This window comes from Arvicola amphibius, chromosome 12, assembly GCF_903992535.2.
Source record: "Arvicola amphibius chromosome 12, mArvAmp1.2, whole genome shotgun sequence".
NCBI lineage: Eukaryota > Metazoa > Chordata > Mammalia > Rodentia > Cricetidae > Arvicola > Arvicola amphibius.
In genome coordinates this window covers 122,232,265-122,244,274 of record NC_052058.2, presented here as the reverse complement: position 1 = coordinate 122,244,274, position 12,010 = coordinate 122,232,265, and the positions used below count along the sequence as shown (strand labels likewise).

Genomic DNA, 12,010 nt, shown 5'->3' with positions numbered 1-12,010 from the left:
CTCTGTGACATCTGTCCTTTAAGGGTCGCAGCAGATGCACCCAACTTGAGCTGCTGCTGGCTTTGGACTCAGAGCCAGTAGCTGCTTTGTCCCCCACAAGAGCTGTCTCCTGGGTTCTCAAGATTTATTCAGGATTGTGTTGACGGAGGCGGTTGGGTAGACAGGTTCCCCGAAGTGCTAAGAGCACACACAGGACCCTCCCCACCTCCATGAGGGAGGTGGGAGAAGGCTAGCTTTTTCTTAAAAATATAAATGTATTTGTCTGTATCATATCGTCCCTGGGGTCACCTAGCTGGCCAGACCATTGGCCACGGAACGAGGAGGGAGGAAGAGTGTCAGGTGCAAGTCTGAGTAAGGAATAGGGCGCTGTCCAGGCAGGGTGGAAGGAGCCTCACAGTGTCCCATGCTGGGCCTGGTAGCGTGAAAGCACAGCGCGGTAATGCGACAGTTCCTGCCGCACAGCCACCACCTCCTGCCGCAATAGGGCATTCTCCTTCTCCAGGAAAGCTGCCCGCACTGATATCTGATTCTCTTTGAGTCTTCGTGCATCTCGAGACCTCTTGGCTGCCTCATTGTTCTTGTACCTCCGGCTCCAATACTTCTCATCCTGGGGACGGAGGGGTGGAAAGGTACTGAGATTCAACAAAGGAACAAGTGGCAGGTTTGGAAACACTCCCACAGCAGTAAGACCTAAAGGTCTGTGCTGGGATAGGTACCCAAAGTTCTGCTGTCTACTGCCCCACCTGCTAAGAACAGGTCCCTAGCAGAAAGCTAAAACGTGAGATAGACTCCAGGTACACATATGTAAAAAAAATAACTGGTCTTCAAATTCTCCACTGTGCAGAGCAAGCCTGGCCACTTGACAAGGACCTATGGAAAGCTGGTTGCTATGGATATTTATTACCTAGCAACGAGGCCTTCAGGGTCTAAGGGGCTTATCCTATAGAAGAGCACACTGCCCTACAACATCACCTTTCCAGACCCTGGTTGCTAAGAAAAGCTTGGTTAGCCCCCCCCCCCCACCATGGATTTGATGTTCTGGTTGCCAAGGCAACCTCATCTCAGTAAGTAAACAGGAGCTGTAAGTAGACCCAATGATCTGACCCAGTTTCTTTCCTTCTGCCCTTGCTGATGAAGGGGGGCTGTCTGCCCTCCCCTTTCTCTCTCCAGTACCTAACTGAAGGAAGAGCTGAAAGCTGACGCTTCCCCTGAGGATACTAAGGGTCCTCCACCCAGCTTCCTAATTAAAGGTTCCAGCCCCCCAGGACTCATTCACATTCCCTAGCAACAGCTGAGCGCTGTAGAAGAAAAGCCACTTAAGAGGGAACTGGATGCTGGAACAGCTATAAATGCAAGGTCGTGTTAAAGACACGAGAAAAGCCGCCTTCGCTAGCAGAGACCCCAATAACAGCAAAAGCAGAACGTTAGGATTCATTTGCTGATGAATCTCCTGAAAATTAGAACATGGCTGGTAAGAGGTGACTTTCAGGCCCCAGGCTGACAATGTCAGCCCCAGCCAGGCCAGCTGCTGAGATGCTAATGGGAAGCTAAAGAAAGCTGTAACTAGCAAAGAGGTCTCTGGGAACTTGTGCCCTGATCCACATGGGGGTTCTAGGTCCATGTGACTGGACTCCACAGTGACACCATCTCGGTGACTCTCACAACAAAGCCTGTCCCTAGGAGCCTCATGAACCAGGTATGCCTATAGGGATGAGGCTCTGAAACCTCATCCCAAAGAGAAGCTTCCTTCCTGATCAAGGCCATGCCTCACACCGGCTCACCTTCTGTTCCTCAGGCACCTGGACTTTCCTTGCCTTCTTCATGATTGGCTGAGGCTTCAGTTCCTCCTCTGAGAAGCGGTGTCTCCGAGGGTCAAAAGTCTCATGGCCTGGAATGCTTGACAGGGCAAGGTCAGCTGGATCAGGTTCAAAGGTCATTAGCACCTCCACGGAGTCTGGGTCCACAGGACTGGGTGTGTCCCTAGAGGGCAAGCCTGGAGAAATACACATCACGAGTGCCTGAGTATTCAGTTTGGGAGCTGCTGTTTCAGAGGGCAGTTAAGTTTCTGCACTTAACACAAAGCCTGCCGGTCAAGCATCAACCCTATGACAAAGACCCTCAGCCTCCATGAAAGTAATTCTACCTTTACGAGTAAGGCACAAACATCCCGTGAGTCTGCTAGCAGCTTCCAAAACCTCCAAACCTCATATTTGGTATTAGCTTTGTTCTCACTCTCGTCTGAGTTCTACTTACTGAATCATCTGTATGCTCAGAGTTTAAACCTGTTAGACTCACTCCTAAGAGTGATGGAAAAGCAGAAGCTGCTCCGAAGTTCCAGGAGCTTGGCTAAAAAAAAAGGTGATGCCTGTGCCTTTAAGAACAGCCATTTCGGGGCCAAACGAGGACACCGGTTCAGGGCCGCATCACGTGTGGCCGGCCGACTGCTTCCCTTCTCCACCCCCCCACCACACGCACCCTCACGTTCCCCGGCCCCGCCTCCTCGCGCGTGAGAGCGCGTGCGCGCAGCAGGGAAGGAGGACTCACGTGGCGCGGGAATGTGCAGCAGTGTTTTGCCTGGAGGTCGGATCAGGGACAGGTGTACCCAGGCATCCCACATCGAGACTCCTTGTCTTGATAGGGGGGTCCGCCTCCCCTCTTGTTCCTTTTGGTATCAGCTCCAACATCTCCAAGGATCCTACCTCCCCACCCCGCACTTACGGGGATCGTGGGAGAACAGGCTGACAAGCCCTTTGCCAATTCTAAGATCCTAGGTGCCCGTTGCAGGAATATGGGGAGCTCCCTCTGGACAATCCGGAATCGGGATCCCGACATTCTCTGCTTCAAGACTCTGAGAGCCATAATGCAACACCCTCAACTGGAAAGGAGGGGGTGGAGCCGGGAACCTAGCGCCCAGCTCTGGCCTGCTCCCATTTTAGGTGTCCTTGAAATCCAGTCCTATCTCGTTTCCCATAATCTGGACAGACTTTGAGACAGTCCGCTCCCCAATTAACTAAGGTGTTCTGAGTTTCTAGTCTTGGCTCCAAGAGCGTTAGGAAACTTAGTCCTAGAGAAAAATACAGCCTCTCACTAGACAATCCCCCTCGCATTTGGGGGCCCAGGTGCCCTAATGGATCACCGCATCTCATTGGGCAGACTTCCAAAAGCATGGCGACGCCCGTCCCCTGCCCGCCAGCCCCGCCCCTTCACCGCACCTGCGCGGTGGCCGCCGGCGGCTCCCAGCGTAGCCCGCGCGGGGGCGTGCCCCGGCGACGAGCGGGGGGAAGAGGAGCCGCAAGAGCCGGGCCCCGGGGAGGGCGCGGGCGTGCGTGCCGGAGAGGGTGCCGGCGACAGGGCCCCGGGGGGCGGCGGGCTCGGCGGGAGCCCGTGCTCCAGCAGGAAGGCGTCCAGGTCCACGTACTCCACGTCGCCGAAAGGCAAAGTGCGTTCCCACAGCAGCGGCGCAAAAAGACTCGGGCCAGCCGCCGGCCCTGAGCGCCCCCGCGGGGACCCACCGCCACCAACCGCCCCAGTCGGGGCATCGGCTGGGCCAGCCGTTTCCAGGCCCGGTGGCGGAACGGGAGCTGAGGGCAGAGTCGCCTTCCGCTCCTTTTCCTTCAGGAGACCTGTGGGTCAGGGAGAGACGGAATGGGATGGAGACACACAGGAGGAACCCCAAGTCACAGATGAAGTATAGAAACCCGCATGGCGAAAATACAAAGAAGTGAGGAGATGGGAGTCATAGGGCAAAGACCCAGAGAAGTGGAAACAAGGAGGGAAACGGGAACCCAGAAAGAGGAGAGGGGTATACAGATAGAGGATGGGGAGTCCCAGAGAGAGGGTCAAGAGGACAGGGACCCAAAGAGGAAAGAGACGGTGTAGAGAGGAATAGGGATAGTGTCAGCAAACAACCCAGAGACAAACGATGCAAGTTTACAAAGAGGGATTTAGAGACAGGGTGGGTGAAAGGTCGGGCAGGTGAGAGAGAAAAAGTAACAGCTCAGTAATTCCCCCACCGCTGGCACCCTCATCCCCTCCCCCACGCTCTTTTCGGGGCAGGAAGGGGCGCCACCGCTCAGGCACATTTCCCCGTCTCTAGTCTCCACGTGATCCTGTGAGGCCCCGCCCAAGCCCGTGTCAGCACCGTGTGAGCATTCGACACACCCCCTCCCTTCCCCAGGACGCCAGGGGTCCAGACTCCGAGGCCAAGGGGAAGACAGAGGGGGGGCTGGCACCTAGACTGCGTCCTAATGGAGGAAGACTCTGGGGACTTGACTCTTGGGCCTTCCAGGTGTCAGATTTGGTCATGGACGCGGGGAGACTGAGATGGCTAAACACCTGAGTGACCGAATGAGGACTAGCAAAGACGAGATACCTAGCACATAGGTGCCGCGAACCACCACCCCAACATTTGAGTCCTTAAGACAGTGAGACTAGAACTCACAGCTGGCCGGCTCTTTGGGCTTGCTGGTCCCCTGCAGAAGGCTCCGCAGCCCAAGCAACGCTCCCCCGCCAGGGGGGGCCCCGGCCGGGCCTCCCAACAGCAGGGGGCCCGGGGTCCTGTCGCTCAGAGGCCGCGCCATCGCCGGACACCTGCTCCCAGGTTCATGAGCTCATGGCGAGTCGACGATGATAGGCCAGTCACCTGCACACTTCTGCAGTTCGGGCGAGTGTGTCCAGGATCGGGAGCGCGTGGCGTGCAAGCCTCCCGTATCCGATCGCTGCAGATCCTAAGATCTCCGAGGGCCAGGCAGTCCTCTCTGCAGAAAGGTGCAGCTCCGAGTGTCCTGGGAAGGATCCTATAGTCTGGGCGACTGGGGAACAAGCAGCTGTCTCTTTGCAACTCAGAGTCCCCAAGAGACACAGGCGCGCGTTCCTTCTATACCAGCAGGGCGAACCTCTGGCTCTTGAAAATTTTGCACTTCTCGCAAGGAAAGGCGCTTTGCAATCTGCACCTAGAGGTGTGCGCCCAGGGGCGGAGGAGGGGGCAGGAGGAGGCGGCAGCCTTGAGGCGTGGCCAAAGCAAACTTCTTTCGCGGAAAAAAAAAAATCCAAACCAAAACACCCGACGCCAGAGCGCGTGCCCCTCCTCTGGGCCCCCTCCCTCCTCTTGGGCCGTGCACCCCAGCCGCGTGCCTCCCTCGGGCCTCAAGCAAGGGCCAATCACATCTCGAGCCCTTGATACGCTCAGCCAATGAAGTGACGGGATCTGCCAAGACCCTGGAGGCGCGTGAGGGGTTCGAGCTTGTGAAGTTGCCTCTCCTTTTGGAAGAAGGCGGGACACTGACCTATATTTGACCAATGAGAGGAGGCGCTGGGGGCGGGACCGTGACCCACTTCGAGCCAATGAGGCAGGAAGAAGGGGAAGCACATGGACCTACGCGTGCTGCCCGATTCGAGTGTGGGACAGGAAGGGGGTGCCTCTTAAAGCAGCCGCGTGGACACGGGCTCGTTGCTTTAGGAAAAACGCAGAACACCAATTACAGCAGGTTAAAGCAGAAAGACGTGAGCTTCAGGAAAGATTTTTTTTTTAATACCCAGATATTTCTTAATCGCGACTGAAAATCAAACCACCGAGAAGCTGGACACATTCAGTCCCTTTAATAGCTTTGTTTTAGGGTGACTCCCCTTTCCTCGTGAGGAAGCTCAGAACAGGCGGGAGTAATCCTCTTTTGGGGGGGCGGTCTCAGCGACCATGAGGACCACCGTCCACTGCAAAAGAAGGTGCCGGCTTGTGGTGGAGAGTCTCAGTGCATAAGGCTCTACCACAGTCTGGCTGCTAAAGGATGCTGGAATAAACCAAATTGGGGGAAATAGCTCCTGGGTCGAACCATTTAGGGAGGGAAGAGGGTCAGATGGGACGTGCAGATTAGGCTGGTCTGCGTAAAGGTTGTTGTACACGAAGGGGGAAAAAATGGGAAACTGGACTGTACCATGGTACCCTGTTGAGAAGATTTCCGGGGGCAGTGAAGAAGACAGAGGGATTGTACCACGCTGATTTTGAGAAAGGGGATAGCCAAGACAAGACTCTAGCCATAAGTAGGGTCATACCATTTGTAAACACGTGACTTGGATCGTACCATCTTGGAAAGTGCTGGTAGGCAGAGGGCATGGATGAGTATGTAATTGTACCACAAGGAAAACAGGTGTCTCCGTGGGGAGAGGGAGAAAGGACTGAGGAATGTGTCCCACAGATAGCCCTGGAATAATGTGGACTGTATCGAGAAGGAGAGTACACTTGAAGCATACCATGCAGGCGATAGTTGGGGCCTCGGCAGCGCCTCTCGGGGTGCCGGGGGTCCCTGTTGCCCCTCAAGGCTCTGTGGGCCAAGGGCTGCAGGGGCCGGCCATTACCGCTGAGGCTCTGGAAGATCTGGGATGGGGGGTTCTGGCTCAGGAGCCTCAGGGAGTGCATCTGCCCCAAGAAGCACAGGAAGACATAGGTGAGTGAGAAGGTCGGAGCCCAGGGAATGCAGTACTTAGGATAGGGGCAGCATGCACACATGGAGGTCACCTGGAGGGAAGTGATATTGAGAGCCCTGTCGATGAGGATCCAGGTGACAGTCTCGGAGCATGGTGGAGTGCTGAGAGAGCCCTGATAGGTGATGAAGCCAAAGGAGTCTGGAAACAGGAGCTCCAGGCTCAGGTCTTGAAGAAAGTAGGCATCATCTGAGGGGATAGCAAGCCAGCATGAAAGGGTGTCCCCTGGGAACCCACCTGTGCACAACCAATACATGGGGAGTTCGTTTTTGTTGCAGTATGGAGACTGAACCTAGGCTTCAGGCATGCGAGGCAGGGACCACTGAGCCCTTCCCCGAGGGGTTCAAATCAGGATTCTGTCACAATGCTCCATCACCAGCCACTCTCTTCACTTCTTGTCTTGACATTGGATCTTACTAAGTAGCCCAGACCGACCTTGAACTCACTCTGCGGCCCAGATTGGCCTTGCCACCCTCCTTCCCCAGCCTCTCTAATAGCTGGGATTCCACCCCAAGCTTGGGGACTTACTCTTGTAGGAGATTCGGGTGATGGTGTCCCGGTTGAGGAGGCGACTGAGGAATGGGTTGGAGCTGCCAGCCACCTATGCAGGGGGCATGAGGCGAGGAGACAGCAGCCCAGGGCTCCCAAAAGGCCCACCACCCCAGAATAAGGAGCCTAGCCTCCCAACCTCCCTTGGCCCTTGCACCCTGGAAGCCAACTGCCCATCTTGCCCCGCTCACATTGACAAAGAGGCTGAGAATAGCCAGGCCATTGGGGCCCCTTGAGGCGGCACTGAGATTCCCGTAGAGTTCTTGGTTGAAGTGAATTAGCTGCACCTGGTGGAGTAGGGGCACACAGAGAAGGGGTCCTTAGCAGAAGGGGTCGAGAGAATGGTTTCAAGGCTAAGGCATTTGGTGTCGGAATTGCATTAGGGATCAGTACTTAGGGTGGGGACAGGTAGCCTTTGGTAGATGGATGAGGTAAAGATAAAAAAAAAAAATAGGGTGGCCTAGTGTGGAGGGTCATAGGTTAGAGGTCACCACCTCAGCAGAGAAGCCCTGGTGGTTGATCTGGTGTTCAGAGCCAGCCCCATCTCGAGATCCAAACAGCAGCCGAAGTTCACTGAGCCGGTGGCTATAAAGAAGAGGACCCCCAGACACGTTGACCACAGGGCGGGGTGCAGGTAGGAAGGAGACATGGCGGCCAGTGTTGTACAAGGTTCCCCGGAGCTGCAGGAGAGGTAGAAGCTATTGGGGACACAGAGATGGCTCCCGCCCATGCTCCACTCGTCCATTCCCTGAGTCCAATAATTTAATATTGATTAGGCATAAGCCACTCCCCAGGCTCAGACCATGTCTTCTACAGATATTCAACATTGATGAATTAATTTGGTTAACGAGTACTAGACCAGGAGTACTATTTCAGGTTTGTAATCCATGCCCTGAGGAAGCCGAGGCAGGAGGAGTGCCATGAGTTCAAGTCCAGACTAGGCTATAGAGTAAGTCCTCTTCCTTTCATTCATTCATTCATTTATTTATTTATTTTGTGTGTTTGTTTGTTTGTTTTGAGACAGGGTTTCTTTCTATAACAGCTCTGGCTGTCCTGGAACTTGCTTTGTAGATCAGGCTGGCCTCTAACTCACAGAGATCCTCCTGCCTCTGCCTTCTGTGTAGCTAGGATGACATGGGGGGGGGCTTTAGTTTGAATAATGGATTACAGGATATAGAGCTAAAGGCTAGACAAAGGACAGGGAGGACGATGGAGGGGCAGGAAATGAAAAGGACAGGGATGATTGTCATAAGCCTAGTGTGAAAGTAGATCTGAGGAACTGAGGGACACACTAGACAATGAATTTGAGGCTTTGACTCAGAGTGCCAGCTCTCTTAAATGGTACCTCGGTGAGTGTATAATATAGAATATAGACTAAAGATGAGAAAACAGCACCTATTGTGTGGGTCTTGTGCACATTCGTGGGTTTAGCATTTTCAAACACTTGGCATGGGTTGCATTTTGTTTTCATCAATTTTGGCAAACATGGGAAGTCGAGGAAACCAGTGGGAAATGGAAGAACAGGTGATCTCCAGAGAGTGAGGTGCCTGGCCTCTCTCCACCCAGCTGGTAACTTTTGTTCCCCACAGCTCACCATCCGCCTCAGCACAGGCCCTCTGCTCACCCCAATGCAAGGCTCCTTACCTTTTCTCCCCCGGTGCTGAGCCTGAGTGGGGGCAGAAAAGGGTCGTAAAGAACCCGCTTCAGCTCCACATCCACGGGGCTCTGCCGCTTTCCCACAGCGCATAGGCTCCAGGCAGCGTTCACCAGGCCCCAGAAGGGAGGCCCTGTGGGAACAGAAATAAACTGGTTCCCGGTCAGGACCTGCTGTGTTGGACTGGGGCAGGGATAACCAACCCGTCTGAAGAAAGAGGGCATAAATCTGAAGCTAAGAGAAAAGCACAGAAAAGCCAGAATCCTATTTCCTAGAAGAATTTTGGAATCCTTTCCCAAAAGCTCCTAACTCCTCCATGTATTGTTCCCAATTTAAGGCTATGTAAAAACAGAACTACAACTCCAATAGGCCTCAGAGGTGAAACCAACTAATTCATCTTTCTGTCCCAATGCCCCATGGGAATTGTAGTTCTTTTAGTCTCCCAAGTCCCACAGCTGGATTAGAGTATTAGGGGAGAGTTGCAGAAGAGGGCTTCGAAGACACGGGTGAGGGGCGGGGCAGGGACCTGCGCTACAGCTATTGAGCCTGTGCTTTCAGCAGGAATAGGACCGGCCTCCGGCTGCAAACACCACCTCCATCTCTCCACCCCCACACTTTTCTTTCCTTGCACTCACTCCCACTCACTACTTGAAATGCGCATGTATAATGTCCCGTGGTGAGCCGCTGAGGTTCAGAGGCCGGGGCTCACTCCTGGGGGAAGAAAGAAGGGGTTGGGAGCGTTGGTCCTGTGGAAGATGAGAGGATCGAGGACCCAAAGTCTGGAGTCTGGGGAAAACAGCGCCTAGGAATACGGGGTCGGGCTCCGGGTCTCCACCCTGTTTGCACCTGGCACGAAGTTTCCCTGGAGATTCTCCTTGTAGCTCCACCAGTCCTCGGGATCAGGTGCAGGTCCGATGTGAGCTAGGAAGAGAGCAGCCTGCATCCCTCTCCTAGGCACCCCACCCCGCTCCTCCCTTAGGGGCTACTGCCCGGACCCCCAGGTCTTACCTGCCGCTCCCAATGCGGCCCAGAGTACCAGCGCTTGAGGGGCGCTCAGGCGAGCCGCACCCCCCATCCAAGAGGCCTCAGAGCGACCCTTTCCCAGCTCCCGGCCCCCTAGTTTTTCCCCTCCCCTCCTCCTGGGACTTCCAGCCTGGCTGTCCCCAGCACGGGAGACCTAGCTCCCGAGATGCAGGGGCTGGGACCGCGCACCCCAGTGCCGGTTTGAAGCGCACTCCTCTGCCCTCCTGGGCCGGCGCCCTGCTCTCGTTCTATCTCCCAGAGCTGCGATCGGTCTCGCCGGCCCCGGGTCCCTCTTGGTGCCGATGCACACCCCCTCTTCGCTCTCAACCAGAGAACCCAGCCGCGCACCCGCCGCGTGCACTCCCTCCGCCTCCTCCCTCACCCTGCCTTCTCTTCTTCCCTCGGTCCTCCTCCTCCCTGTTCGACTCAGCCTTCCTTTCTATCTCACCTCCTCCCTCGCCCGGTGCTGCCTCTCCCTCTTTCCATCTCCTCCTCCTCTTCCCACGCTCCCTCCCTATCCCCACCCCCATCACCTCTGATCCTGCTTTCCTCTTCCCCACCCGCTTGCTCCCACTGGTTTGATATTTGACTGGGGGCCTCCGCAGTAAAAAGGGCCGCACCCCGGGACCCAGCCCTGGGAAGGGAGGAGCTGCAGCTGAGAGAGCCCGAGGCCCCCTGCTCCAGGTGCCAAGGCCAGAATGCCACTAGGCATTGGGGACCTGGAGTGCAGAAAGGCAGCTGGCCGGGAGGGGGAGGTAGAGGCTTAGGGGACTCGGTGTGAGGCGAAGGCTGGAGGCGAGCTGGGTGCTCAGAAAGGCGGGGAGAGGGGGCAGGTGAAAGCAAGATGTCAGATAGGAGGGAGAGACAGAGAAATAGAGACACAGAGAGACTTCATGTTCAGAACCAGGTAGGAAGGAAGACAAGTACGGAGACACGTTAGAGTCACAGAGTCAGAGACATGCTTAGAGAAAAAAAAAATGATCAAGATGCCATGCAGAAAGGAGAGATAGAGACAGAGAGACAAGAGCGCAGGCACTGAAAAGCATGGTGCCAGGCCACAGGGAAGGCAACAAAGACAGTAAACACACAGACCAAGCATGGTGGGTCCCACTTGTTACCACAGCATTCAGGAGGTGAAGATTTGAAGCCAGCCTAGACTGCACAATAAGACCTTGCTTGTCTAAACAAAACAACTGGCAGCCCACAGAGAAGGAGAATGAATGAGACACAGAGGACAAAGATGTGGGAAGAGGCAGGCACCAAGAAATAACTTTAGAAGTTGGGGTGGGAGTGCATTCCTTTAATCCCAACAATCAGAAGGCAGAGACAGGTGGATCTCTGAGTTTGAGGTCAGCCTGGTCTACAGAGCAAGTCCCAGGAGGCCAGGGTTACACAGAGAAACCCAGTCTTGAAAACGAAATTGAAACGAAAGAAAGAAAGAAAGAAAGAAAGAAAGAAAAGAAAAACAGAAAGAAAAAGAAAAGAAATACATTAAAGGTTGAAGCAGAGCGACCCACCCATGGGATTAAAGGAGCCAGGAGGGCAAGCAAGGAGAGAGACAGAGCCAAACAGATACAAAGAAAGACATAGGGTGAGGCAGACACTAAGGGACAGGATAGAGTTGACCATTTAGGCAGGAAATGCAGGACAGAGATAAAAGACAGAAACATAGAAACAGACCTGAACATCGGGGACCTTAAACACAGTTACTCATGCAGAAAGCAAAGCCAAAGGCAGAGGAGAGGGCCCAGTCACAGACCGAATGACTTGAAGAGAGCCTCTAGGACAGAGGGGGCAGGCAGGGAGACATGGTGAGTTGGAAAAGTTCATGGAGACCACCTGGGCCAGGTCTCAAAAAACAAAGGAAAAATGTAGACCAGGGCATGGGGAGCAAACAGAACAAACATACCAGAAGCAGGGACACTGGCAGAAAGGCCCAGCTGTGTCTTTCTCTCAGCCCTGAAGATGCCCATAATGTGGGGTCAGCATCTGCCCTATTCCACAGGTGGAATGAGGAGCCAGCAAGGGTGACACCCGCTGCAGCAGACTGACTAGCATTCACTCTGCTGCTAAAACGCCACAAGCCCTGGAACCTAGAAGGCCTTATTTGACAAAGGGGTCTTAGCTTGTGTGATTAAAGAATTGTTTGTTTGTTTACCCCATTATTGAGGACTGAACCCCAGGCTTTATATAGGTACGCAAGCACCCTATAGCTGAGTCATGCCCCCAGCCCCTTGCTGCAGGAATTTTCGGCAGGTGCTCTACTAACTAGGGGATTTTAGACTAGCGTTCTGCAGATAAGGTCCA

At 54.6% G+C, this 12,010-nt stretch overlaps 2 protein-coding genes across 6 annotated transcripts; both read right to left on the bottom strand.

Moving 5' to 3' along the window:
* Window positions 1–110: 110 nt before the first annotated feature.
* Window positions 111–5,031, bottom strand: LOC119802539 (D-box binding PAR bZIP transcription factor). Of its 2 annotated transcripts, XM_038313494.2 has the most exons (4): window positions 4,442–5,031; window positions 3,213–3,623; window positions 1,782–1,993; window positions 111–607 (listed from the first exon to the last, which is right to left on the bottom strand). In XM_038313494.2, exons 1-4 carry the CDS (start codon window positions 4,578–4,580, stop codon window positions 392–394), a joined length of 978 nt encoding a protein of 325 aa, XP_038169422.1. In that variant the 5' UTR covers window positions 4,581–5,031; the 3' UTR covers window positions 111–391. The 2 variants fall into 2 exon arrangements, with proteins under 2 accessions (XP_038169422.1, XP_041911944.1); XM_042056010.1 differs by lacking the exon at window positions 3,213–3,623 and having other exon boundaries at window positions 4,442–5,017.
* Window positions 5,032–5,583: 552 nt separating this feature from the next.
* On the bottom strand, window positions 5,584–10,168 carry Ca11 (carbonic anhydrase 11). Of its 4 annotated transcripts, none has more exons than XM_038313700.2 (9): window positions 9,689–10,168; window positions 9,527–9,601; window positions 8,671–8,813; window positions 7,521–7,706; window positions 7,218–7,313; window positions 7,006–7,078; window positions 6,512–6,666; window positions 6,247–6,412; window positions 5,584–5,709 (listed from the first exon to the last, which is right to left on the bottom strand). In XM_038313700.2, the coding sequence occupies exons 1-9, from the start codon at window positions 9,753–9,755 to the stop codon at window positions 5,684–5,686; spliced, it is 987 nt and encodes a 328-aa protein (XP_038169628.1). In that variant the 5' UTR covers window positions 9,756–10,168; the 3' UTR covers window positions 5,584–5,683. The 4 variants fall into 4 exon arrangements, with proteins under 4 accessions (XP_038169628.1, XP_038169627.1, XP_038169625.1 ...); XM_038313699.1 differs by adding an exon at window positions 9,326–9,391 and having other exon boundaries at window positions 5,584–6,412; window positions 9,689–9,750; XM_038313697.1 differs by having other exon boundaries at window positions 5,584–6,412.
* Between the last annotated feature and the right edge of the window lie 1,842 nt (window positions 10,169–12,010).

Excerpts from the sequence above, each read along its gene's own strand:
- LOC119802539 (XM_038313494.2), bottom strand. The coding sequence starts at position 4,580 with ATGGCGCGGCCTCTGAGCGACAGGACCCCGGGCCCCCTGCTGTTGGGA. Across the intron at positions 1,994-3,212 it reads CGCCGGCGGCCACCGCGCAG|GCTTGCCCTCTAGGGACACA; the intron begins GTGCGGTGAAGG and ends GTATTTCTCCAG. Across the intron at positions 608-1,781 it reads AGGTGCCTGAGGAACAGAAG|GATGAGAAGTATTGGAGCCG; the intron begins GTGAGCCGGTGT and ends CTCCGTCCCCAG.
- Ca11 (XM_038313697.1), bottom strand. The coding sequence starts at position 9,755 with ATGGGGGGTGCGGCTCGCCTGAGCGCCCCTCAAGCGCTGGTACTCTGG. Across the intron at positions 8,814-9,526 it reads CCAGGGAAACTTCGTGCCAG|GGCCTCCCTTCTGGGGCCTG; the intron begins GTGCAAACAGGG and ends CTGTTCCCACAG. Across the intron at positions 7,079-7,217 it reads TTCTCAGCCTCTTTGTCAAT|GTGGCTGGCAGCTCCAACCC; the intron begins GTGAGCGGGGCA and ends CCCCCTGCATAG.